At 31.2% G+C, this 26,741-nt stretch overlaps 1 protein-coding gene across 8 annotated transcripts in view; it reads right to left on the bottom strand.

Annotated features, from left to right (window-relative positions):
* Window positions 1-10,793: 10,793 nt before the first annotated feature.
* LOC7484594 (rust resistance kinase Lr10) overlaps window positions 10,794-26,741 on the bottom strand; it is a 90,344-nt gene continuing 74,396 nt past the window's right edge. For 3 of the 8 annotated variants that reach the window (XM_052448673.1, XM_024588840.2, XM_024588841.2), the window contains one exon: window positions 10,794-11,500. In XM_052448673.1, coding sequence (XP_052304633.1) covers window positions 10,884-11,500 — 617 coding nt within the window. In that variant the 3' untranslated portion in view covers window positions 10,794-10,883. Of the gene's footprint in view, window positions 12,023-12,670; window positions 12,755-13,168; window positions 13,202-13,336; window positions 13,370-13,562; window positions 14,422-20,255; window positions 20,448-26,741 lie in introns of those variants that run through there. The other 5 variants (XM_052448676.1, XM_052448675.1, XM_024588816.2 and 2 more) reach the window with 5 other exon arrangements.

Raw genomic sequence — 26,741 nt, 5'->3', positions numbered from 1 at the left:
TTGAATGGCCACTTTCATTGATTAAGAATTAATTAGGAAATTGCATGTAGAGTTCCCACCAAACAAGGGGAAGACTTCTGAATGGCCGCCACATACAAAGTCAAGCTCGTCTCCATCTTGGACCATTCTAAATGCGATGCAAACGAGCCCACACAAGAGAAGCAAAAATGGAAAGAACAAAAAAATATACAAGCGAAAATAGTCTTCCTTGAAGTTTCCAAGTCGGTAAGAGAAAAAAGTGGGGAAAAAATGTGGTGCCTTTCAAGCGGTCTTTCATGTCCGGTCCCATCTTGCAACGAGTAGAAGATAATTTAGAGGGGTTATTGTTGGTCAAAATCACAAAATCTCAAGTGCATAATTCGTAAAAAGTAATTAAGTGAATGAGTAAGATATCCTAACAAATTCTATGAGGATTCACGAAAAATATCAATAATTCCAAAATTATTAAACCTCTGATTCAATTATTAAAGTTTGTGAAACAAAAAAAATTATAACAAACAGACAAATAATTAAATGACGTTGAAAATAAATTTAACGAATCTTATGATTTATGACTTTGCTATAACTAATACTATACGAATTTTTCAATTGAATTGATCATATTGATTTTTTTTTTTTAATAATTAGGTTTTACTAAGTAAGTCACTAATCTCACTCAAGTATCAATGAATTATTTTAATAAGAAAATTTAGTACATCTTTGTGAAAATTCTAAACTTGTCAAAATTCATTAGAAACGATAAAATCTTTAAGAAATACACAAGTTTTATAGATATCTCAATCCTATTGATTCCTTATATATTTCAAACAATAGCTAAAATAAATATCATTTATCGGTTTCAAATTGAATCCCAAATCATGTAAACGGTGATTAAGCACACACAAGCATTAAGTTTAGATAAAATACTCAATAGATACTAGAATAAAGAACCACTATAGCTAAATTAAAAGGATACAAACCTAATACAATGAACATCACTTACGAGTATGGGAAAATAAGAGAATTTGATTTTTTTGAAGTGATTGTTGTTCGTAGCTTCTTTCTTTTAGTTCTAATTGCTCCTGCTCCTAGATATTGCCTCCTATCTCTTGTTGTGTGTTTTGGGTATCAAAAAACATGTGTTAACTGTTGCCTAAACGGGTTTTAATGGTTTGACTAGCTTTATCCTTCAAAGGAAAGGAAATTAGTTTCCTTTTATATCACAAATTCTAACTAGTTGAAGAGAAATAAGAGGCTTAATCTATTAGTTAGCCTTTTCAATTTATATGTGTTTCGTGTTCTTCATGGTGAGTTTAAAGACTTGGTAACCAGCCTTCCAATCAAGGCAAAACCTCTTTCATATACAGACGTTCATAGCCATCTCCTTACGCATAAGTTTCTTTACAATACCTTTCTTCAATCAATGGTTGTCAATCGTCCTCTGCTGCCCACATCACCTCTGCCACCCTCGGCAAATGTATCCCAGCATTAGTCCTCTGCCACTTATAGCAACAATCCTAATTTCAGTAGTAACAAAGGATGTTTTCATGGCAGCTAGTGTTCTAACAACTGTAACAACCACTAACACGTGTATGATTTTCGTGGCTTTCAGGGGTTTGTTAACACCAACTGGAAGCAAGGCAAGTGACAACAAAATTGAAAGAATATTGGCCCTTCACAGTGGTCTCCTCACTACTCCTTTAAGAATAATGTCAAGTGTCAACTCTACTTCTCTTTTAGCTATTCAACCCCTCAATGCTCTTAGCTTCGTAGCCATGTACAGTAGCCGACTGCCAATCTTGCTCTTGATAATGTCTCTTCTCCTAATTCTATGGATTGGTCCCACTTGATCTTTCGACTATGACCGGGCTTGAACTTTATTTTTATTATGATCATTTGCATGTTGATGATATTATCATAACCTAATTTTTAACAATATAAAATTTTAAAAAATGAAAAAACAAAAAATTAAAGTTTGAATCATGACAACACAAAATTGTAAGTTTTGAGGGGTTAATCATGTTGGATTTATGACTTTAAAAGTTAATTTTGAAAGAAATTGAAAAAATTAACAGGTATGAGGTTTCAATTAAACTTTGTTTGGGTTTAATTAATGATATCGGGAATTTGATTAAAGAATAAATAAGTTTGAGGACTTAATTAACCTTAGATTTAGTTTAATTAATGAAATCAGGGATATAATTAAATAAATATTAAATTTCTGAGTTAATTAAGGACAAAATTACAAGTGATTAAGGTCAGGGATCATTTTGTAAAAGGCACCGAAATTCTGTCTAGGGGCCTGATTAAAAACATGTTGAAACGTGGAGGACCAGATTGAAAAACTGCTGCCCATACCAGAAACGACGCCGTTTTTCATTTCTGGTCATCGTCTTCTTCCTCTAAGAACAAAAGAAACCCCCTGCAAAGGAGAGGAAGAACATTAATTGCCAACACAATCGAACGAACAATCTCCACGATTTCTATCGTCATTTCTCAGATTATTCCCTCCAGTTAGCAGGTCTTTGAGAAGGGGAAGAAACCACCACTAACAGTCCAGCAGCTGCGGGACTGTTGGTGTCCCAATCTACCCAAAACACGGGGTTTAAAGAGTATCCCCACATGGAGATAAACACCGGGGGAGATAAGGATTGAATCCCATATCCAAGTCCCCGCTGGACTTATCCTCTGCCAAGGAAAGAAGAGGCGTACTGGGGAACAACCAGTTGGTTCTGCCTCTATAAATGGCCAGTGAGTAGCCAGAAAAAAAAGCAAGGAGAAAAGAAGCAGAAAACAGGGAAAAAAGCAGAGAAAACGATCAGAAGAGGAAATCAGAGGAGATCAGAGAGTAAGTAAAAAAAACCAACAAACAGAAACACAAGAACAGAGGGGAAGAGACTTAAAGGAAGAGAAAGAGGAGAATATTCTCCGGCCGACGCTCGGATCGATACCTTCGTCTTCGTCTTCATCTTCGCCAGGTAAAACCATTCTCCTCTGTTTCAAATGTAAATGTTGCAAGACAGTGCGAAGGTAATTAATTACCTTCGCACTGTGCAGTGCACGCGTGCCTGCTGCCCAGCCAGGTCACTGGCTTCGGCCAGTTACCAGGCTGGGTCGGCTGGGTCCAACCCAGTCCATATTGGCTGGGCTGAACCCAGCCCCAAAAAAGCAAAAAAACGAGTGGGCCGAGTCTGGGCTTTAAGCCCAACCGGTCTAAATTATGTTTACTAAGGATGTGTTTGGCAAAACATACCCTCATGCTTTAACCATAATTTTCATGCCTATTCTAATTTGATATTTGACTAAAAAGCCTCCTTTTGATATCAGAAAATTTCAAAAACATTTAGGGGTTTTCATTGACTAATTTGTGCATGTTGATTTATTTTTTTTCCTTGTGTTTTTATTTTTTAAAGTTATGTGCTCAATTTATTGCCTATTATTGTTAAATGCAAATCTGTCGTGCACTATTTTTTTATTTTCATCTAAAAGGGGCGAATAATAATAAAGGATAAACAAGAAAAAAATGACATGGAAAATTTCTTCGTCAAATTCATTTTTTGAGAAAATATTCATTAACGCTAAAGTCAGAAGTATCATATTTTTTAGATTTGTGCGATATTTTCCAACGCCAGAGTTGGAAATATTCATAGGAATTGATCATTGACGCCAGAGTCAAGAACATGAAAGAAAGAATAAAAAAGGGAAAAAAGGAGAACACATTCTTAGCCATTTTAGACAAAATCAGCAATGCAGTCTGTCTCAAGTAGGACACTTAAGGGGTGATAACATCTTTCCTTTTGCGTAACCCGTCTCGTGCCATAGAATCTCTATTGACCAGTTAGGGTTCCTAGTGACCATAATACTAGGTGATGACTTCTTGAACAAGACCTTTTCCCTTAAAAGAATAAGATGCTAGATATTTGTTTTTTTTTCTAATCCAGATTAATTTTTAATCGATCGCCGCAATGTCCAGATATGACAATGATAAGGGCATTTTTATATCCAATATTGTACATACCATGTTACATACCCCAAAACGCACTTTCACCTTATATAGTGTTCTTCATGTTCCTCATATTACAAAGCCATTACTTTCTGTTAAAAATTTTTATTGTGATAATAATCTTTATTTTGAATTTCATGCATCTGTGTTTTATGTAAAGGATCTCACCACCAAAGCAGTACTTCTTTCCAGCCAGAATAATGATGGTCTTTATGTTCTGTCTGAGTCTTTCTACCATGTCAATCCCTTAGGCTTACTAGTTGTTGCACAAGTGCGGCGTTGCAACGATCGTCCTCTCGGGTATCTGGAAATCAAGAAATAGGAAAGACAAGGATTTCTTGTCTTTTATAAGTGGAAAGAGCGAATGAGAGTTGCCACCTAGAATTTTGGTTACTAAGAACCTTAACTAGTCTCAGAGGGGGATTGGTTGCATAAAGAAAATATATTAGCACCCAAAATACGTCATATTTAAGGTAAGTTGCATTGTTTAATTGTCTAATATATGCTAAGGTGTTGTTGTGTTTTCTAATTGTTGGTCTGTTTAAAATTTTAAGAAAAATCATCTTCGATAACTAAATCTTTATCTTATCGTGTGAAACATAACAGTTCTAATGTTGACAAAAAAAGAAGAACTAACTCTTATTTAATATTAGAATATAGCTTACATATAAGTTTGTAATCCTATATATGAAAAGAAAACAAAATAATTTTTTTGATATTTTTGAAATATTGGCCTAGTTTTGATAGTTTTAATAAACTGGTTATTAAAGCTCAAAATGCATGCTAATACATATTATTTTTAAAAATTTTTCTTTTGTATGAAAATATGATATGAAAATTTCTTATAAGCTTGAGAGACTTGACTGTATGCATTGTTGCTATCCAATTTTTGACTCATGTTTTTGATAAATTTACAGAAAAAAACCAAAAATAGCAAAAAAACAATGAAAACCCCAAAAAATATTTTTTTGATATATTTGTATTGTTTTTAGCATTTTCAACGTCATCTCAAAAGAATTTAAATTTTCAAAGGTATTTGGAACGCGTTCAACTTTTAACGCGTAAATTTTATTATCATTGATTTTTCTTGTTGAGTTGGTGGCGACTCCCAAGAACCAAATCAAGCAACAAAGATGAAAAATCGTTGAATTGCCGCACAAGGAACGTACGACATGCATAAAAACAATACATTTTTTTGTTTTTTTTTCTATATAATGTTTTCAACATTTCAGAGAAAACCGAATATTTTAATACCGGATTTGTATCTTTATAATATAAAAATACAAATCAATATTAAAATAAATTAGTAGAAAAATACGCGAGATAACCACATATTTTTTGAAAGGATTTTGAAATTTTTTCAGAATTTTTTTTGTTGTTTTTTTTTAACATATAACATATATTATATATTATTATATTATAATAAAATAACTTTGGGTTGGGTCCAACTTAATCATGTTGGCTAAGCACAGCCTATTTGGGCCGAGTTCGGCCCAAAAGGAACTTGGCCGACCTCAGCCCAAAAGAGGGTTGGGCCGATGTCGGCCCAAAAGAGTGTTTGGTAGAAGTCGACCCAATAAATGTGTGTTTTTTTATACTGTGCCGGACCTAGCCCATCCATTTTGGTATGGAGCGGAACTGGTTCATCCCAGTAAACAATGAAGAAACTATCCACTATTCATTTGCAGGAATAATATAGGTAGGGAAGAAGGAGAAGAAGAAAAAGGAGGAGGAGAGGGGCGGGCAAAAGCTAACCTAGCAGTGGCTTATGTTGGCGTTGGAGGTTCTTCTTCCAAACAAGGCGGTTGTGCATTGGGGAGCTGTTGAGCTGGTGGTTCTTCTTCTTCTTTTGTGTTTTCTTTTTGTTATGTTTATATTCTTACTCCTCTTTGTTTCTTTATTTTCCTTCCCTTTTTTGTTTATTTTTTCCTTTTTTGTTTTTTTCCTTTCCTTTCCTTCCTATGTTCTCTTTTATTTTTCTTTCTTTTCTTTTCTCTTCTGTTTTAGCCTATTTCCTCTCTTTTTTCTTTGTTTTTCCTTTGTCTTTTTTGTTCTCTCCCCAATTGTCTCGTTTATAAGGGGTAAGGGGAGAAGGAGCTACTCTACCCCTGTCCAGTCATGGCACAGGGATAGGGTGGCTGGGGTGGCCTCTGTGTAGTCACCTCGGAGTTGCTCGCAAGGCCCCTCTGCCTCTTTCATCATGGTGGTTGGTCATGAGGGAGTGTGGGTGGTGTTAGGGTTTTTGGACAAATGAGAGGGGGAGAGAGAGAAAGATGCTGCAAAGGAAAAGAAGAAAAACCTTATTTCCCTATCTTTACGCGTCAACGGAAGAAGAAGATACACAATGCTGTTCCAAAACGACACTGTTTTGGGTTTTTTTTTATATGAACAGTGAATGAAACGACGGGGTTTGTACAAAACGCGCCGTTTCATTTAAATAAAAATGGTGCCAAAAAGTGTCTATTTCCAAATCAGTTCTCAGTTTTTAATTTATTCAATCAAGTCCACAATTGTAATTTTGATTTTAAGAATCGATTTAATTGCATCCTTGTTAAATTCAAATGTCAACCCTGAAGTTGACCGCCTTTTTCACTTTGATCCTTGGTTTTGAATATATGCATTTTGGCCCTTAATTGATCAACAAACTTTTAATTTTTTTCAATTTGGCCCTTAATTTGGTCAATTTCAGCCCCTATATTTACGCGCCTTTTCAGTTTAGTCCTTGATTTTGGATTTCTTCAATTAAGTCCCCAATTGTCCATCAAACTTCAATATTTATGCAATTAAGCCCCTGATTTGACCAAATTAACTCTTAAAAAATTATAATTCAACCCTCAAACTTTAATTTCTTTTAATTAAAGCCAAAATTGACTTAAAAATCAATTTTCTTGCAATCAAACCCTTCATAAACTCAATTAATCTTTTAAAAAAAATCTAATGTGAATCATCTATTTCTTCACTATTATATATGAACCCTGGAAGCTTTGACAACGTACATTTCATGAAATGTTCTGCATTATGTTGGAGCATGCCAAAATCTATAGATCCAGTTGTTTTGAAGTGGACTTTACTTGTTAAAGACAGGTTCAAATGAAGAGCATTCCAATGTTATCCTAAGGTATTTTATGGGCAAATTGGAATGACAGACACAAATTGATTTTCGAGGATATATAGGATGCCAAATTGGAATACAATGTTTGAGCTCGTTCTTCATCGATTTTAATTTCTTCTATACTACTGGGATTTAAATGGAATTTTAATAGAACTAAAACAGAATTTAAATGGAATTTTAATAGAACTAGGAACTTCCAAGATAGCTATAATTAGCCAACATAAAAAAAACATAAACAATTGCCCACTGCATCATAAAGTCTCAGCTTACCCTTAAGCTTTGCCAAAAAAAAAAAAAAAAAGTAGAATAGACCAGGTTCCTCTAAGCAAACGACATGTCACATATTCTTTAATGATTCATGTCAATCTATAAACAAAACGGTTTTGGGCCAATCATTATAGGACAGCGATCTGAAAGACCTCTTTAGAGACCGAAGAGCTTGTAGCTGCTGAAGCTCAACATCCATTGAAAGCTTGCAAAAGCCCTATCTATCTGCTCATAGATCGTTCTCGAAAATCAATTTAAGGTCAAAATGATCTTAAATATTTAAAATTAACTACGTTAGATAACTTTTGTTTTCTATATTAATGAAATTACTTATTAATGAAATTATATATTTTAAAAATAATCTAACTTTAATTATTATTTTTTTAAGAGTATTTATAAATAAAAAATATTTTAAAAATCAAATTCTACCCTCATTTTTTTAAAAAAAATTTATCTTCAAATCAATCCAACCATGAAGACGAAAACTTGACATGTCAATTCTCCATGTCCTACTATCATTAATCACATGTGAACGGTAAAAAATAAAATAACCTATTATTAAAATTTTATTTAAACCATCATGCTTGCATGCTGATTTGAGTGTCATTTTGAAAATTTATTTCGTTAAATTATGTAGAAATTAAAATAGATTTTCACAAGACACCAACGGATGTATTTGTTTAGCTAAAATCTATTTTTTTCACATACTTCTTTTTTATTTTGGTAAAAAAATATTTTTTTATCAACCATGTGAATTTTTAAATTAAAACTTTAGATAATTAAAATAAAAATTCATAAAAATTCTAATTGTTAGAAAATAATACAAAATTATTCTTTGTAACTCATCTAACAATAATTTAAATTTTTAAATAAAAATGATACTTTGATACTAATGATTTAATTAAAGGTAAAAATATATATCTTTTCATTCAAAATTATAATTTTTTATTCATGGAATTCTTTTTTTAGACAAAAACATATTTCCTAAAATCATGATTTTTTTAAATAAAAACTTACAAAAAATAAAAAGTATGTGCCTGCCAGCTATAAAAGCTGATTGTTTGTTACTAATTCATGCATGACTTTCAGAAACCTGATCGATAAAACTTTTAGAATAATTTTATATAATCTATTTACCAGTCTAACTGGCCTTCAATTTGACCTCCACTTTAATTTGGGAATTAAAGTGATATATGGAATTATTGATCTTGCCGGTTAGATTGAATTATTTTTATTCAGAGGTTGTTAACGGATATCCAGTCAATGCACAAAATCAATAAACTTAAAGCTTAAATAATAATTAATACATTATCAAAATTAATAACCACTAAGCTATATTATCTTCATAATCATCTCATCATTAACAACCAAATCATCTAAGCTATTTAATATTTATTTATCAAAATCTACTTGCTAAAAAGCCATTATAATTCTATAAATATGAAAGTAAGAAAACCCTAACAATACTGGATATAAAAACAAAATAAAAAAATCCTAGAATTATTATTATTTTTTAAAAAACCGTTTATCTTATTAATTTATAAACCACGTAATCCTTCTCTCTACTTGATCATAAGCAACATAAAACTGTGACATAAGTGCACTGAAAGTTTTTATCATTCCAGCATCCAACATGTTAGGGTTTTCTTACTAATCTTAAACTGACCTCTACAGAGATCCAACATGAAACACCACCCTGGTCTTCTTTCTAAATCTCACAATCCAAATTGTTACTCTTGATTTTGATTTTTTTTTTAAATCCAAAAATAAATAAAAACACAATTTTTCAAAAATATTTAATTTTGACATAATTCAACTATTTTTTTTATCATTTCATGATTTTCAGCCATTCTATTTGTGTTAATGATTTTTCAATTGTAAAAAATTCAATAGAATCATAAAAAAAAATTATAAACAAAAGAAAAATAATATTTAGTGAGCATAATGATAATAAAATAAAAATTAAAAGATCAAAAAATCAATAAAAATATTCTAAGAAAAAAAGGGTAAAAAATAAGAATATTTCTAAGTAGTGTACAATTAATAGTAGAGATATTTTCGAGAGAAACAAAAGAAGGTGTTAAAAAGACCCTAGTCACTGTTGGAAAGAAAAATAATAAAAAAAAAATTGAGAGAGAGAGAGAGTGCGAGAGAATAATTGTGAGAAAAAAAAATATAAAGAGAAACGCGAAAGAGTGAAAAAAATGAAAAAAAAAATTATAAAGAAAACTAGATAGAAAAAAGAAAAAAAGAAGAAGAAAAAAAAACTACTCTCTCTCTCTCTCTCTACCAAAGAAGAAAAAACAACTCTCCAACCGAACCGTAAGCCTCACCTTGATTCTGGCCAAAGCTCCTCCACACCCACACACCGATTTGACCTAGGAGATCTCCTCACTTCGCCGTGACAAAACGCCATCTTCTCCCCATTTTCTCGATTACAGCTTCATTTTTAAACTGACATCTTCTCTTCCTCAGCGGCCAACACAGTAGCACCAATGACAACAATGTTCCTTGCAGAACAGATGCAGGAGCATTAAGCATCAGTGGCAGCATCAGCTAAGCAGTGGTGAGAAAGTATAGATCTGGACAAAGAGGAATAAGAGAGGTGCATGTAGACCAAAACTTTCAGGTGTCTGATCTCTCCTCTAGAAGACAGTGACCATCAACACCAACATCGATTAACAAAGTATAGAATGGCGTTTATGACGTGTTGGTCCACACCTTAATAGTGGAAGTTTCCCCTAGCGCGTGCTTTCACGCACCGCCACTACCTCCTCGCTTGCCAGCATTGTTTCAGCCTCTTTCTATCCACCTCATCCACTGGAGAACGTCGATCTCAAAACCTAAATAATTTTTTATATATTCTTGAATTTTATGGTGTTATTTTTTATGATTTTATATGTATAGTCGCCGATAATCTTATGCGAGGATTTTTTTTATGTGCGGAATCATTAATTTTATGATTGGAATTTGGAGGTGTAAATTCAGGATATGCGAGTGCTTAGTTAAGAAAAAAAAATATTCTCGTTAAGTACTATTCAACTAAATGTTAAAATAAAATAAATGGTAGTAGGAAAGAATATGAGAGTGGACGATTGCCAGCAACATCTGCTCTGCAAAGTCTGCTTGGCAAATCTCTTTACAAGTCGTTGTGGCCAAATTAAGTATGTTTTCCACATGTATGCAATAGTCCTACGTATGAGAACAGAGTCATTTACTAGTCATCCTTTATCTTGCTAAAGGTCATGTCTATCCAAGGATCCAATTCTCCAAGTGCCTCGCCTCAAAGTGACAGCAAGTGAATCATGAAAAGAGTAAGAATTTTGATGTCTTTTCATTCCGAACACACTTTTGCAATAACATCTATATGCTTACTTGATTGAATTATTTTTATCCAGAGATTGTTAATGGATATCCAGTTCATGGATATGATCAATAAAATTTAGATACTTAAAGCTTAAATAGTTAATACATTATAAAAATTAATAACTATTAAACTATATTATCTTCATCATCTCATCATTAACGACCAAACTGATATGAAGAGTCAGTACAATTATTTGGTGGATCCGATAACTTTGCATGATTAGCTCTATCATCTTCTTCTGGCATCTGATGTGGGGTGAAAAAAGGCTTAGGAGGCATTTGTAGGGATTCAACATCCGATTCAAGCATCTCTATAACTTTATGCATTGAGGGACGATCAACAGGCTTCAACTGTATGCACCACAATGCCACAATAATCATCTTTTTCGTTGTTTTCTTTTCATGTTCCATGGCATCTTCCTGTACTTCTATATCCTTTCCTTCACTAACTTGGTCATAAACCCATGATGGGAAATAAATTTGGCTTGAATGATTTGCGAATGCATTCAAGTTCTTTCTTTTTCCTATCATTTCCATCAATAACATCCCGTAACTATAGACATCAGCTTTGTAAGAGACACCTCCAATATTTTTATAAAATAGTTCAGGAGCCATGTATCCTATCGTTCCTCTAGCAGCAGTGAGGGGCACAGTGTTATTAGATGTTGGGTATAATTTTGCTAGTCCAAAATCTGATATTTTTGGAACAAATTTTTCGTCAAGCAAAATGTTGTGCGGCTTGATATCAAAATGCAAAATTTGCATATCACAACCTTGATGTAGATATTCAATGCCACGAGCCACCCGAAGAGAAATCTCATACATTTTCTCATTGCTTAGTGGGACGCTACCTTCCCTAGAAAAAATGTACTTTTCAAGAGACCCATTAGGCATGAACTCGTATATAAGAGCACGCTTCGATCCCTCGACAGTGTAGCCTATAAGTTGCACGACATTGACATGGTGAATTCTTCCAATTGTGGCAACTTCGTTGATAAAATCTTGTCCATTGGCTTTTGACTTGCCCAATAATTTAACTGCTGCAAAACGACCACTACGAAGCTTTCCCTTATACACTGAGCCAAAGCCTCCTTCACCCAACTTGTCTTTAAATCCGTTGGTTATTTTCTTAATCTCTAAGTAAGTGTACCTTATCGGCATGAGATCATTATCATGACTTTGTAAGAATTTTTCAATGTCTTCGTATATGGATAAATGTCTTCTTCGCCATTTATAAATGAGTAAAGTTAGGAGACATGGAAGCCCACATGGGAACACTAGCACATGATATATCACTGTATAGAGACATTATAAAAAGGGTTAACATTTGAAATATGATATATCAAAAATATTTTACAAATACTTGATTGATTTGAGTGACGAGTTTATGTGTGATTAATTCTTCAATTTCAAAAACTAATCGGCTTGGCTCTCAACACTGTAATAAATACCTCATAAAATTAAAAATAAAACAATATCCATGCAAGTCTATGATACAAACAATAAAGGGAACTATAAAAACTTTCAAAATACTTTCTTTTTTTTATTTATGATAATCGATAGTATTATTAATACCATTCTAGCTATTTAGAAAATGACCAACATAAAAAAATCTATTTGATATTTTTTATAAAATAAGATCATTAACGGAAAGGAAAAATAAAAAAGTGTTATCCTAAAGAAATAATAAATACTTTCAAAATACTCATGCTCTTTGTTTGATTAGAACATTTTCCTTCTAATGCTTTAAAATCATTGTTGATAATTGAAAGCGATCGTAGAAAGAATATTAGATATATTAATTTGATGCAAAAATAATATGAATTTAATATAAAGTTAAAACTTGAAATAATATGAATTTCTTAAGCTGTAATTGTTGCGTGCTGATATACATATATTTATTGTTTCACAATTAGCTAATAAAAGCAAAGTAAAATACTTACCGATAAGAGCAAGTAACGTAGGGAGAAACAATATGAGAAAGCTTAGTAAAATTGAAGAGGTGGTCACCCGGTAATACCAAGAATCTGCCAAATAAATAAATAAATAATGATGAATGATTTAATTATCATTCATGTAGTTATTTGACTACAAGGGAGAATCAATTCATTCAAATTAAAAGCATTATAAATTATAAAATAATAGAAAGATAACTAAATTGGAACGATTGAAAATTATATCTTCATCCTACTAGCTAGATATAAGAAGATTAGAAGTGATCATATCTTATTTCATTTAGATCTTAGTAGCTAGAAGATTCAATTATTTTAAAAGGATTGTATATATTTTATCAAAATCTAAGGAGAACATTGATATGTACGTGATTGAAACGTGGATTGAAAAAAAAAACTCTTTAGGGTCTTTTATTTATTTTATTAGAAAAATAAATATTAGTACTCTTTCTGTAAAATGATATGATTACATAAAATAAATTAGCTCACCCTTATCAAATCGACGAAATATCCAGTCGAGACCTATAATCACCAAGAAAATATGAATCAGCGTGCAAAATCTTGATGATTAATTAAAAAAAAAAACCTCATTTGCGAAGAAATGCAGAAAGTAAATGTATCGTTTTGTACAACATATAAGACCGTAATAGTCCTCACCGTTAAAAAAAGGGTCTACCAGCGTCCTCACGACTGCATTTCAAGAAAAAAGAAAAGGTCAACAGTATTGATATTTACAAACTTATAATTTTAACTGAAGTGAAGAACATTTACTAAAATATAAAATAAACCCTTAACAGTACATAAACGGAAACCAAGCAATTTTGGAGCATTACAATATAAAATAAAGCAAATATTGTATGCATAATCATAATACAGTACGTACAGTATGATTCTGTGTTAAAGCAATAGTGGTTCTTCACGGTGGCTTCATCAAGGTTGCAGCGGTTCTCTTTGCCATTATAACAACAGAAAGAGAACCATGAAAGCTCGAACCCATATACCAAAATATCATGGACATCTGTATACGACATATTTGTCATATTTTTTGGCACAGAATAAATCAAATTTATACGGCACAAGTCAGGTACATCGTTGATGATGTCCCCATCAACCATGACATAGGAATGACCTTCCATATCGACACAGCTGGGAGAAGAAATACTGCTAGACAAAGAAGAATTATATGCAGTACCACTGCCATTTTTGCAAGAAGAAGCATCCATAATATAATCTGGAGGATTCAGTATTTGATTTTTGCAACATAAAAAAGTTAACACAGAACTGGTTGCCCCATATATCTCATAATAATAATTGCGGAGCAATTGATATTCTGTAATAGAATGATGAGGGATGGAGAAGCAATCATCCTTCTGAACAGCAGCTTCCACAAGTCGAATTGTGAAGTCACTGTAATTGATTGCCTGGACATAATACTTTTCCATGTTCAAGTATAAAGTTGGACGTACGTTGTTTTCACAAGCAAGTTCATAATTTTTGTTGCCACAACCTTTGGGATCGGTATTTAATCGAAAAGGGTAGCTAATATTAGGGATATTGCCACAAGAAGAAGGAGCGCAGTAATTGCTGGTGTTCTTTCTAGCACTGCAACTATGGTGGGAGGATAGGATCACTAGAAAAGGAAGGGCTGCATATGCACCGAAGAGGTGCCTTAATACTCTACTGAACATTGAGAGAGAAACTTTCTTTGGGAAACCAAATAATGTGCTTTGTTACACTTTGATCAAGAGATATAAATATACTATGTGGTCTTATGTGGTCTTGATGAGAACAATACGAAAGGGAATCAATGGCCACAAATTAAAGTTCGAAATTTCCATTCAATATTTTTTAAATTTCCAAAATGAGGAGAGTGCCTTGAAGTTTCCAATTCAATAAGAGAAAAAAAAGCAAGGAAAGAATGTAGTGCCATTCAATATTTAAATATAGATAGAGGAAGATGCAAAACTGTATAAAAACCACGTCGTTTTGCAAAACTCTAAGTGAAAAAGATTACGTTTCTGTTTGTTAAAGGGGTTACAATATGAGACAATGTCTTTAGCCTTTGGGAATGAAAATTCACAATATATATATGTTTTTCATTAATATATATTTTTAATTTTTTATTCAACATGAAAAATTAAAGGAGGAAATTAACAAACCTCCTCGATTATCAAATCAATTCCTTTGAATTGCATTTATCAATATAGTATCTTATTTAAACTTTATTTGACAATCTAACACTAAAGAGGCCTAAAACAAATAAATTTAAAAATTTAAAATTAAAAGTTTATTTCCAATTTTATTTATACGATAATTAAATAAACTTTTTAATTAAAAAGCCATGTATCTCTTTAACTCTCGTAAATAAAAGGATTCATAAAACTTTTACAATTATATTGGCAAATCGTAATAATACTCTCATAAGTAAGAGACCATGCACGAAAGCAAAGGATTCTTAAAATTTTAAATTTTTTCATTTTCTTGAAAAATATTAATATATTATGTGTTCTTGAGAACAATACTCCTCTACTACAGTGTGGTGTAAAGTATTTTTTAAAAATATTTTTTATTTAAAAATACATTAAAATAATATAATACATTTATATTTTTAATATTAGTGTTCACTAAAATAAAAGAATAATTAATTTTTTTTAAAAAAATCAACAAAAAAGTAATACAAAAAAAGATATTTTATTTTCACTAAAAAACATATTGTATATCACGTCCATGTATATATATATATATATATATAATTATTCATAAGAAAACTGTTAATATTATCATAAAAAATCTAACCTTTTCTAAAAACGATGACATAATCATATATATTTTTTTAAAATATCTTCTTAATAATTCAATTTAAATCAAATTTAATACAAAAATTTAAATAAAATAATTAAAAAAGAAAAAAAAAGTGATGGCAGATAATTATCAAATTCAGTAAAATATCGTTGAGGGAAGGAGAAAAAATTAAAATCCTTCTGAACAGCAGCATCCACAGGTCGTATAAAGTTTTCACAAGCAAATTTATATTTTCAATCTTGCTTTTATTGCTTTTCATTTTTAGAAACGAAAAGATAGGTTAAGTCCTCCTTGTAAAGATGAAGAAAGTATCACCGATTTGAATAGAAAAATGGAAGAACTTTTCAATTCAAATAATATATCTTAAAAATTATATATAATCTCACTTCAATTGATAAACTTGGGACAATCCTCCTTGTAAACAAGAAATTCTCTAGATTACGAATACCATCGATCTTGGATCCCCACGAAAAGAAATCAATGGTCACAAATTACTAAAGTCTTGGAATTATTGCTTGATTGCTCTCTAGCTCATTGATTAAGATTTAGGAAATTGCATGAAAAGTTCCCACCGATGAAGGGGAAGACCTCTCTGTGGCCTCCGCTTTCAAAGTCAAGCTCGTCTACATCTTGGGTCCATCCTGAATGCGACGCAGACGAGCCCAAACAGAAGAGGAAAGAAATGGAAAAGAAAAATGTAAGAGATAGTGATAACAATCAAGCTATCTTTCATGTCTGAGCCCCATCACGTAGAAAACAATGACAATATTGAAAATACATAAACCTAACTTAACAAAGATATTTTTATTTAGAATTTCTAAACCTTATCTTGTGCCTAGAAATTGATGAACATTAAATGTCATGCAGTTGACCTTCCACCTATCCATAAAACTCAAAATTCTCTCTATGATTATCCAAAAAAAAAAAAAAACATGCGCAACAGTGACCGGCAAGATCTTCAAGGCAGTTTCAGAGTTGGTTCCTATAATTCTATAAAGCATAAATTAATGGATCTAGCATGTGGGCACTTTTCCACACTGCTAAAATAAAATAAAATTAAATGAAGTATATACCATGCTGAAACCAAAACCAAGTTATGATGGATAAAAGAATTAGAAAAAAATTAAAATAGATGTGTTTTGAGAATGAAAAAATAATCCCAATAAATTATAATGGAAATAAGAAATAAAAGTTAAGAAAAAACTGCGTGAAAAAGTATTAGTGTAAATCCTGGTAAAAAATTAGTAACGTTATCGTGAAACTATAGTAAGTCTATAAATAAAACAAATGATAAAAAGAAAAAATAAATATATTTTGGAATAAGAAAATGGTTCCAAGAACTTAGTAAAATAACTGATATGGTTCTAGCAATGATTAAATAAGAAAATTCGGATTTTGACGTAAAATCACCTACTGACCAGTTTTTCGCTATCAAACATAACTCTCAATCCGACAGTCGAATTGGACTGAAAGTTTACAAGGAGCCTTCTTACACAATGCTCTATCTTGGGTTAAACTTTAAAGGTAATCAAAGTTTTGAAAGGCCATGCAAGAATATCAATAAACGGACAATAAATAACATGTAGGCTCATTAATGACATTTTCATAAATAAGTTGGAAAAACTGGAAATTCAATTTCTGGTGAAACTGTTGGCCAATGTTGAAGAAAATTAGAAGAGAAAAAAAAAACTTTAAGAGCTTCCTCACTAAAATCCCGTAAAAAAACCAAGATGTAAGGCAAGATAGATGAGAAAGGGAGGTGAGAAAGGAAACTCATGACATTAAGAGGAAAAAAGAGGAGGAATTGGTTTTTTTCACAAATCCATAAGCATGTTGTTTTGTTTTGAAAGAAAAACGTACGCGAGAATCAAGAAAAGAAGGTTTAGTTCATTTGTTTTGGGTTTAGTCTGTTTCGATTTCAAGAAAACAAAACCGAGAGATCGAGTTGATCATGTGGCTAAAGTCTAGGTTTCTTATAGTATGTATATACTGTCTGCATTTATCACTTTACCGTCAGGAGATTTGAAAAACCAGCATGCTCTTGTTTCCTTTTGACAGATTTTCTCTCCAAAATGAACACTTTCATGATCTGTAAGTAAAAAACATGGGTTGTTGTTATTCTTTGAAATCATGAGAGTATAAAGGATTTATGCAATGCAAAGCTTTGTCTTGGCCGTTTATACCTGCAATTCAGATTAAAGAAATCTAAAGAAAAAGAGGAATCATTTTGTTTGCTCATTTCGTTACTGGAAGTCTTACATCTCAGCAGCAGAAATTGTTATCTTAGCTTTCTACTTGTATTTTCCTTGTTACTGTAAATGCTCATATTCGCGTGTTACAAAACGAGCTGGACTAATAGCTTTTCCTGTATCATAATGTATCGAAGAAGATGAATTTTTACATTAAATACAATTCAAGGTTTTTAAATATTAATCTAGAAATTGGAAGTTTAGAACTTTAATTGGCATTATTCAATAAGTTTTGTTTTTTAAGTGACCAATATCGAATTTTCATGAAGAGATAAGTCTTCTTTATAAAGGGATTAATGTCAAAATTTTCACAACGAGTCTTTTAATTTTAGAAACCAACATCAAATTTTTCACAAAATGATTGAAAATTAAATTAAAAAAAACTAAAAATTATTAGGATAATTAATGGGAATTACAAAGATAAATTTAGGAGAAAGTACATGGTCAAAATAACATTTCGTAAGAAAAAATATTGAAGAAAAAATATTGTAAGGATGATGTCATTTTTTCCTTAAGTACAATTAAACCTTTACTTCAATCTTTGAAATTAATACACATTTTAGGATTTTTTATTTTTTTTAATTACTAGATGGTAACTCCTAATTTTTCTCGATATATACCTTTCCGCTCAATCTTGGGGAGCCCCCAGCCAACATCATGATGTAACAACATTTAAAATATTTAATTTTTATTTATTAAAGTCTACTTGTAAAAAAACCATTACAATTCTATAAATAAAAAAGGAAGAAAACCTAACAATACTGTATATGAAAACAACATAAAAAAAATCCTAGAATTATTATTAATTTTCTAAAAAACCGTTTATCTTATTAATCAAACTAACAAACTGTAGAAAATCTAATAAACCACATAATCCTTCTGTCTACTTGATCATAATCAGCATGAAACTAAACGCTACAGATCCAACATGAAACACCACCTCATTTCACTTGACTAAAAGCCCCCCTAATATTCTTTCTAAATCAATATTTTTCTGTTTTAATTCAAATTTTTACTCTTAATTTTGATTTTTTTTAAAAAAACTACAAAAATAAATAAAAATACAAAAATTTCTAAAAATATGTATTTTTAACATAATTCAGCTCATTTTTTATCATTTCATAATTTTCAGTCATTTTATTTCTCGTATTTGTGTTAATGATTTTTCAATAGTAACAAATTCAAGAGAATTAAAAAGAATAAAAAAAAAATCATAAACAGAAGAAAAAAAAGATTTAATAAGCATAATGATAGTAAAATAAGAATTAAAGGACAAAAAAATCAATAAAAATATTCTTTGAATAAAAAATAAAAAATAAGAATATTTCTAAATAATATAGTATAAATAGTAGAGATATTTTCGAGAGAAAGAAAAGAAGGTGCCAAAAAAACCCTAGTCACTGTTGGAAAGAAAAATTACAACAAAAAAAAATAGAGAGAGAGAGAGAGAAAAAAAAGTGCGAGAGAATAATTGTGAGAAAAACAATTATGAAGAGAAAAAAAGGAGTAAGAAAAATTGAAAGAAGAAAAATTAAATAGAAAACAAGAGAAAGAAAAATATGAAAGTAGAGAAAAAAAAATAGAAGAAAAAGGAACTCTTACTCTCTCTCTCTACCAAAGAAGAAAAAAAGTAAAAACAACTCCCCTACCAAGAAGTAAGCCTCCACCATCTCTCTATCACCTTGATTCTGCCCAAAGCTCCTCCACACCCACACGCCGATTTGACCTAGGATATCTCCTCACATTGTCGTGACAAAACGCCATCTTCTCCCCATTTTTCTCGATTACAGCTTCATTTTTGAATTGACACCTTCTCTTCCTCACTAGCCAACACAGTAGCACCAATGACAACAGTGTTCCTTGTAGAACAGATGCAGGAGCATTAAGCATCAGTGGCAACAACAGCTAAGCAGGGTGAGAAAGTATAGATCTGGACAAAAAGAAATAAGAGAGGTGTAGACCAAAACTTTCAGGTGTTATCAATGCTCGACCTAACACTTGGGCTCGTAGAGGGTAGGAGCCATGTATACAATCAATAAACTTAAACGTTAAATAATAATTAATACATTATCAAATTAATAACCACTAAGCTATATTATTTGAATCACCAAACTGATATGAAGAGTCAATACAATCATTTGATGGATCTGATAACTTTACATGATTAGCTTTATCATCATCTCCCGGCATCTGATATGGCGTGATAAAAGGCTTAGGAGGTATTCGTAGGGATTCAACATCCGATTCAAGCATTTCTACAACTTTATGCATTGAGGGACGATCAACAGGCTTCAATTGTATGCACCACAATGCCACAATAATCATCTTTTTCGTTGTTTTCTTTTCATGTTCCATGGCATCTTCTTGTACTTCTATGTCCTTTCCTTCACTAACTTGGTCATAAACCCATGATGGGAAGTAAATTTGGCTTGAATGATTTGCCAATGTATTCAAGTTCTTTCTTCTTCCTACCATTTCCATCAATAACATCCTGTAACTATAAACATCAGCTTTGTAAGAGACACCTCCAATATTCTTATAACATAGTTCAGGAGCCATGTATCCCATTGTCCCTCTAGCAGCAGTGAGGGGCACAATGTTATTATTTGTTGGGTACAATTTGGCTAGTCCAAAATCTGAAATTTTCGGAACAAACTTATCATTAAGAAGAATGTTGTGAGGCTTGATATCAAAATGTAAGATTTGCATATCACAACCTTGATGTAGATATTCAATGCCACGAGCCACCCCAAGAGAAATCTCATACATTTTCTCATTGCTTAGTGGGACGCTACCCTCCCTAGAAAAAATGTACTTTTCAAGAGACCCATTAGGCATGAACTCATATATAAGAGCACGCTTCAATCCCTCGACAGTGAAGCCTATAAGTTGCACGACATTGACATGGTGAATTCTTCCAATTATGGCAACTTCGTTGATAAAATCTTGTCCATTGGCTTTTGACTTGCCCAATAATTTAACTGCTGCAGAACGACCACTACAAAGCTTTCCCTTATACACTGAGCCAAAGCCTCCTTCACCCAACTTGTCTTTAAATCCGTTGGTTATCTTTTTAATCTCTGAGTAAGTGTACCTTATCGGCATGAGATCATTATCATGACTTTGCAAGAATTTTTCAATGTCTTCGTATATGGATAAATTAATATCGTCTTCGCCATTTATAGATTAGTAAAGTTAGGATACAGGAAGCCCACATGGGAATAGTAGCACATGATATATTACTGTACAGAGACATTATAAAAGGGTTAACATTTGAAACATATCAAAATATTTTACAAATATTTCATTGATTTTAGTGATGAGTATATGCATGTGAGTTACGTGGGAATTTTTCATTCTAATTCTTCCATTTCAAAAATTTATCGTCATGGCTCTTAACACTCTAATAAATACTTATGAAATTGAAAACAAAACTGTATTATCCATGCAAGTCTTATTAATACTATTTTTAATAATAATTGATAGTATAATTAATATCATTCTAGCCATTTAGAAAATTAATGGCCAACATAATAAGAAAAAAAAACTGATAGTTTTTATAAAATAAGATCATTAATGAAAAAAAAAATAGAAAAGTGTTATCCTAAAAAAATAGTAAATACTTTCAAAATACTCATGCTCTGTGTTTGATTAGAACATTTTCCTTCTAATGCTTTAAATTCATTGTTTATAATTGAAAACGAACATAGAAAGAATATTAGATACATTAATTTGATGCAAAAATAATATGAATTTAACCTAAAGTTAAAACTTGAAATATATTTAATGAAAATATATCATGAAAAATAATAATTATTTCTTAAGCTGTAATTGTTGTGTGCTAATATACATATATTTATTGTTTCACAATTAGCTAATAAAAGCAAAGTAAAATTCTTACCGATAAGGGCAAGTATCGTAGTGGGAAAGAATATGAGACAGCTTAGTTTAGTGTACATCCGGTAATCATAACAATAATGACCTGCCAAATAAAAAATGAAAAATAAATAAATAAACATGAGTGATATACCATTCATAATTTAAAGTAAAAGCATTATAAATTGTAAAATAATAGAAAGATGATAGAAAATGTAACTAAATTGGAATGATTGAAAATTATATCTTTATTTCATTTACATCTTGTAATTAGAGTAGAAGATTAAATTATTTTAAAAAAACTTCTATTGCTATGGGTAACATTGAAATGTACGTGATTGAAACTTGGATTGAAAAAAAAAACTTTTTAGGGTCTTTTATTTATTTTATTAAGAAAATAAATATTAGTACTCTTTCTGTAAAATGATATAATTACATAAAATAAACTAGCTTACCCCCATAATTAGTTCGACACAATATCCAGCGGATATCTATAATCACCAAGAAAATATGAATCAGCGTGCAAATTAAATCTTGATGATTAATTAAAAACAAAAAACCTCATTTGCGCGAAGAAAATTCGTAAAGTAAATGTATCGTTTTGTAGAACATATAAGACCGTAACAGTGCTCACCCCAAAAAACAACGTCTCCCACCGTCTCAAAGTGTACGGCTGCATTTAAAGAAAAAAGAAAAGGTCACCAGTTTTGATATTTACAAACTTATAATTTTAACTGAAGTGAACAACATTTATTAAAATATAAAATAAACGGAAACCAAGCAATATTGGAGCATTACAATATAAAATAAAGCAAACATGGTATGCATAATCATAATACAGTACTTGAGGTATGCTGATATATATATATATAGAGAGAGAGAGAGAGGAATACGTACGGTATGTTATTGTAAAACTGTTTTCTTGTGAACAATTGTTCAGCACGGTGGCTTCATCAAGGTTGCAGCGATTCTCTATTCTACAACAGAAAGAGAACCATGAAAGCTCGAACCCATATACCAAAATATCATGGACATCTGTATACGACATATTTGTCATATTTTCTGGCACAGGATAAATCAAATTTATACGGCACAAGTCAGGTACATCCTGGATGTGCCCATCAACCATGACATAGGAATGACCTCCCATATTGACGTCACAGCTGGGAGAAGAAATACTGCTAGACGAAGAAGAATTATATGCAGTACCACTACCATTTTTGCAAGAAGAAGCATCCATAATATAATCTGGAGGATTCAGCATTTGATTTTTGCAACATAAAAAAGTTAACACAGAAATGTCTCGCCACTTTATCTCATAATAATAATTGCCGTCCGCAGAGCGGAGCAATTCTTCTGTAAAAGAATGATGAGGGATGGAGAAGCAATCATCCTTCTGAACAGCAGCATCCACAAGTCGAATTGTGAAGTCACTGTAATTGATTGCCTGGACATAATACTTTTCCATGTCCAAGTATAAAGTTGGACGATCGTTGTTTTCACAAGCAAGTTCATAACTTTTGTTGCCACAGCTCTGGGATCGGTATTTAGTCGAAAAGGGTAGCTAATATTATGGATATTGCCACAAGAAGAAGGAGCGCAGTAATTGCTGGTGTTCTTTGTAGCACTGCAACTATGGTGGGAGGATAGGATCACTAGAAAAGGAAGGGCTGCATATGCACCGAAGAGGTGCCTGAATACTCTACTGAACATTGAGAGAGAAACTTTCTTTGGGAAACCAAATAATGTGCTTTGTTACACTTTGATCAAAAGATATAAATATATTATGCATACCATCTTGGATCAATACGAAAGGAAATCAATCAATAGCCACAAATTAAAGTCTTCGAGTTATTGTCTACACTTACAAAGTCAATCTTGGACCCATTCTCATTATGCATGTAGCGTAAGAAAATCCATTCAATATTTTTCAAATTTCTAAATGAGATGCAGACGAGCCCATTCAATATTTTTGAAATTTCCAAAATGAGGAGAGTGCCTTGAAGTTTCCAAGTCAATAAGAGAAAAAAAGCAAGGAAAGAATGTGGTGCCATTCAATATTTAAATATAGATATAGTAAGAATCAAGTTGCAAAACTGTACGTAGTTTTGCAAAACTCAAAGTTAAAATAATTACGTTTTTTTTTAAAAAATAGATATTATCAATGCTCTTTCTAGTACCGCAAGGATAGTTTATATGATATATTTTCGAGAAAAAATAATTATGTAAAGGTTATTTATGAATGGTTTGTTTTTGTGTTTTAAAGTATTTTTTTTAATTTTAAATTAGTTTTTTTTTATATTTTAAGATTATTTGAATATACTAATATTAAAAATCATCATTATTTCCATTTGCCTACCCATTTAATTCGTAAGGCTACCCTTGAACTATTCCGACAATGAGTGAAATACCATGTGCCTTGTCTCTTGTGCATTTATTGTTACACAATTTCATCAACTACAATCATAATAACTTCGAAACAAGACTTTTGTTCTTTGTACTCTCTTAAATTCATAACAATCTTTGACAATTTAAACTTGGCATTGGACCCTTAACAATTTCAATCAACAATCTTTCAAAGTCAGAATTTAAACCTTACAAATTAACTTGTCAAGTATTTGTAGATCAAACAATTTCAACTCAATGATTTATAGATCTAACGAATTCAAAATGAAAGTGATGGTACTCATCTATTCTTAAAATATATGAAGAATAATGCGCATTTCGCGTGAAAAAAAGTAAGGTTAAGTCCTGTCTATATATAACTATTAAATAATTAAAGAAAGATCAATATTAAAGTTAATACATTTAAAATAAGATAATTAACTTTAGTTTATTTTTAAAATATTTAATATCACTAACTAATTAAGTAATTGATTTTTAATAAATTTTTATATATAAAGCAGAAATTATCTACTTAGTTAATTTTAAATACTTTAAATTATTTTTATCTTTTAAATAAATAAAAATCAGCATAATATTGCAAAATAATCCTAAAACCCATGATCCAAAAGTTCAACTACTATTGCAAAAGTGAGGTTGCAACATTGTTTTTTTTTTTTTTTTTGCTTCCACGTATAGTATTTGCGGTACCATATACAATTGAAGCAATTTTACAACAAATTTGCATAATTTTCAATGGAGGTTGCATTTCTAAATTAATTTGGAATGATGGTACCGTTCCTTTGGTTTAGATTGACATCATAGTATGAAAAGCAAGCGTAAAAAAAAAACATGCATTTATTTTCACAGATGTAATTATTCAAAACAAATATTAATATTATCTTAAAAAATCTAACCTTATTTGAAATCTATAGCATCACCATCTTGGATCAAAGACTTGGAGATATTGCATGGTCAAAGTCAATGGCAAGAAGAGCTACCACCAAAAAAGGGGAGGACCTCTTGATGGCCTACACTTCCATAGTCAAGCTCGTCTCATTGAATACTTGGAGAATTATGCGCACAGATGTAAGGAGTCTTAGCTTGAGGTTTCCAAGTCTTCCCTTACATAAAGGTTACGACATATCGTCCTATCTTTTCTTTTCTTTTCTTTAACGCGGAGTTGCTGACGCAACAAACTATGGCCCCGTCGATTGTTTTACGGAGGAAAACAATATCTTAATTTTTCAATGATCGTCGATGAAAAATATGTTTGAGTTAAAAAAGAAAACTTGTTTTTGGTTTTATAATTTTTGGCTAAATATATTTTCTAGAAGTTACAAATAAAAATATAATTTGTTAAACGAATGTCTAGAGGCTTTTTCATCATTTGATCTTCTTTTTTTAATTATAAAGTATATTTATATTAAGGCAATTTGGTATTTTAATAAATATAAAATATTATTTTTAAAAATATTATTATTCTTTTATTTTTTAATAAAAGTTTTTGATCTACCAATTTGTTATTTATTGCATTTTAAAACTATGGTTTCTGAAAGTGTGGTGGTGAAATTGTATTTTTGAAAAAATTTAAAATTATTTATTTTTATGTTTTAAAAATATTTTTTATACGTTAGTATTAAATATAAATTTTTAAAATATATATATATATATATATATATATATTATTTTAATATATTTTTAAATAAAAAATATTTTAAAAATTCTTATGTTGTTCGAGACCATAACAGAAGAAGATGTAGATACAACATTTTTTCACTCTAGTCCTACATTTTCCACATAGACAGATCTACCTTCCATATTAATACCCTTTGTTCATATCCATAAAAATCAAAGCATGAAACTTGACCCATATGTTTTTCGTTGACCCAAAAAAGTGAGATTGTCGCTATCATCCTTCCACTCGACACCTGCATATTACTTTGGATTTCATTTTCTTGGAGTCAAAGTAGCATTTCTCGACTTCCTTACCCATCTCTATATCCTCTTCAAAAAACAGAAAAAGAAGGGAAATTAATGAGGTTATACTTTGCTTCATCTCCTAATATTCCAGATTCTTTTATTGGATATAAATTACTTTTAAGTCATAATCAAGAAAAATCTTCAAATCGATATTCTCTAGAATACAGAGCAAGAAAATCAACGTATTATCTCAGAAGCTGGCAAAACCACTAGTGGGTGTTTTGTATCAAACATAAGGCAAAAGTAGTAATGGGGATCATGCAAGTTCTCAGAAAATAAGCACTTGAACATTGATAGATACATAGAAGCATCATCGAATAGGAATTCCACGTCAGGTTACAACAAGGCAATCTAATCCAGCTCAACATGACCAGACAAAACATGTTGAGGTAGATAAATACGCCATCAAGGAAAAACTCAAAACCAAGATAATTTAATTCTCATTTGTATAATCTGAAGAACAGTTAACAGATATACTAAAGTAATTTCCAATAAAATCTTTTATAGCTCACTTGGCAAGGAGGCTATTGAAGATATCTAACATAGAAAACAAACCGTATAGCAGCAACAACAAATACCTATACCAGCCTTCAATCTGACCTGATTAAGCTCCATAAAAGGCCAAACTAAGAGAGTAACCAGATTCGATCTGGAACACCACCATGGAGAACATGGTTGATGAGAGAAGAGAGGGCTTAAAGTTTCCATCATGAAAACCTGGAAGCCTCTTCTTTGAGTTCGGAAAGAGAGGCGCTGGAGCCTGGATGGAT

Source organism: Populus trichocarpa, chromosome 17, assembly GCF_000002775.5.
Source record: "Populus trichocarpa isolate Nisqually-1 chromosome 17, P.trichocarpa_v4.1, whole genome shotgun sequence".
In the NCBI taxonomy this organism is placed as follows: Eukaryota; Viridiplantae; Streptophyta; class Magnoliopsida; order Malpighiales; family Salicaceae; genus Populus; species Populus trichocarpa.
Note: the sequence above shows the minus strand (reverse complement) of the source record. Positions and strands in the feature narration are given on the sequence as shown.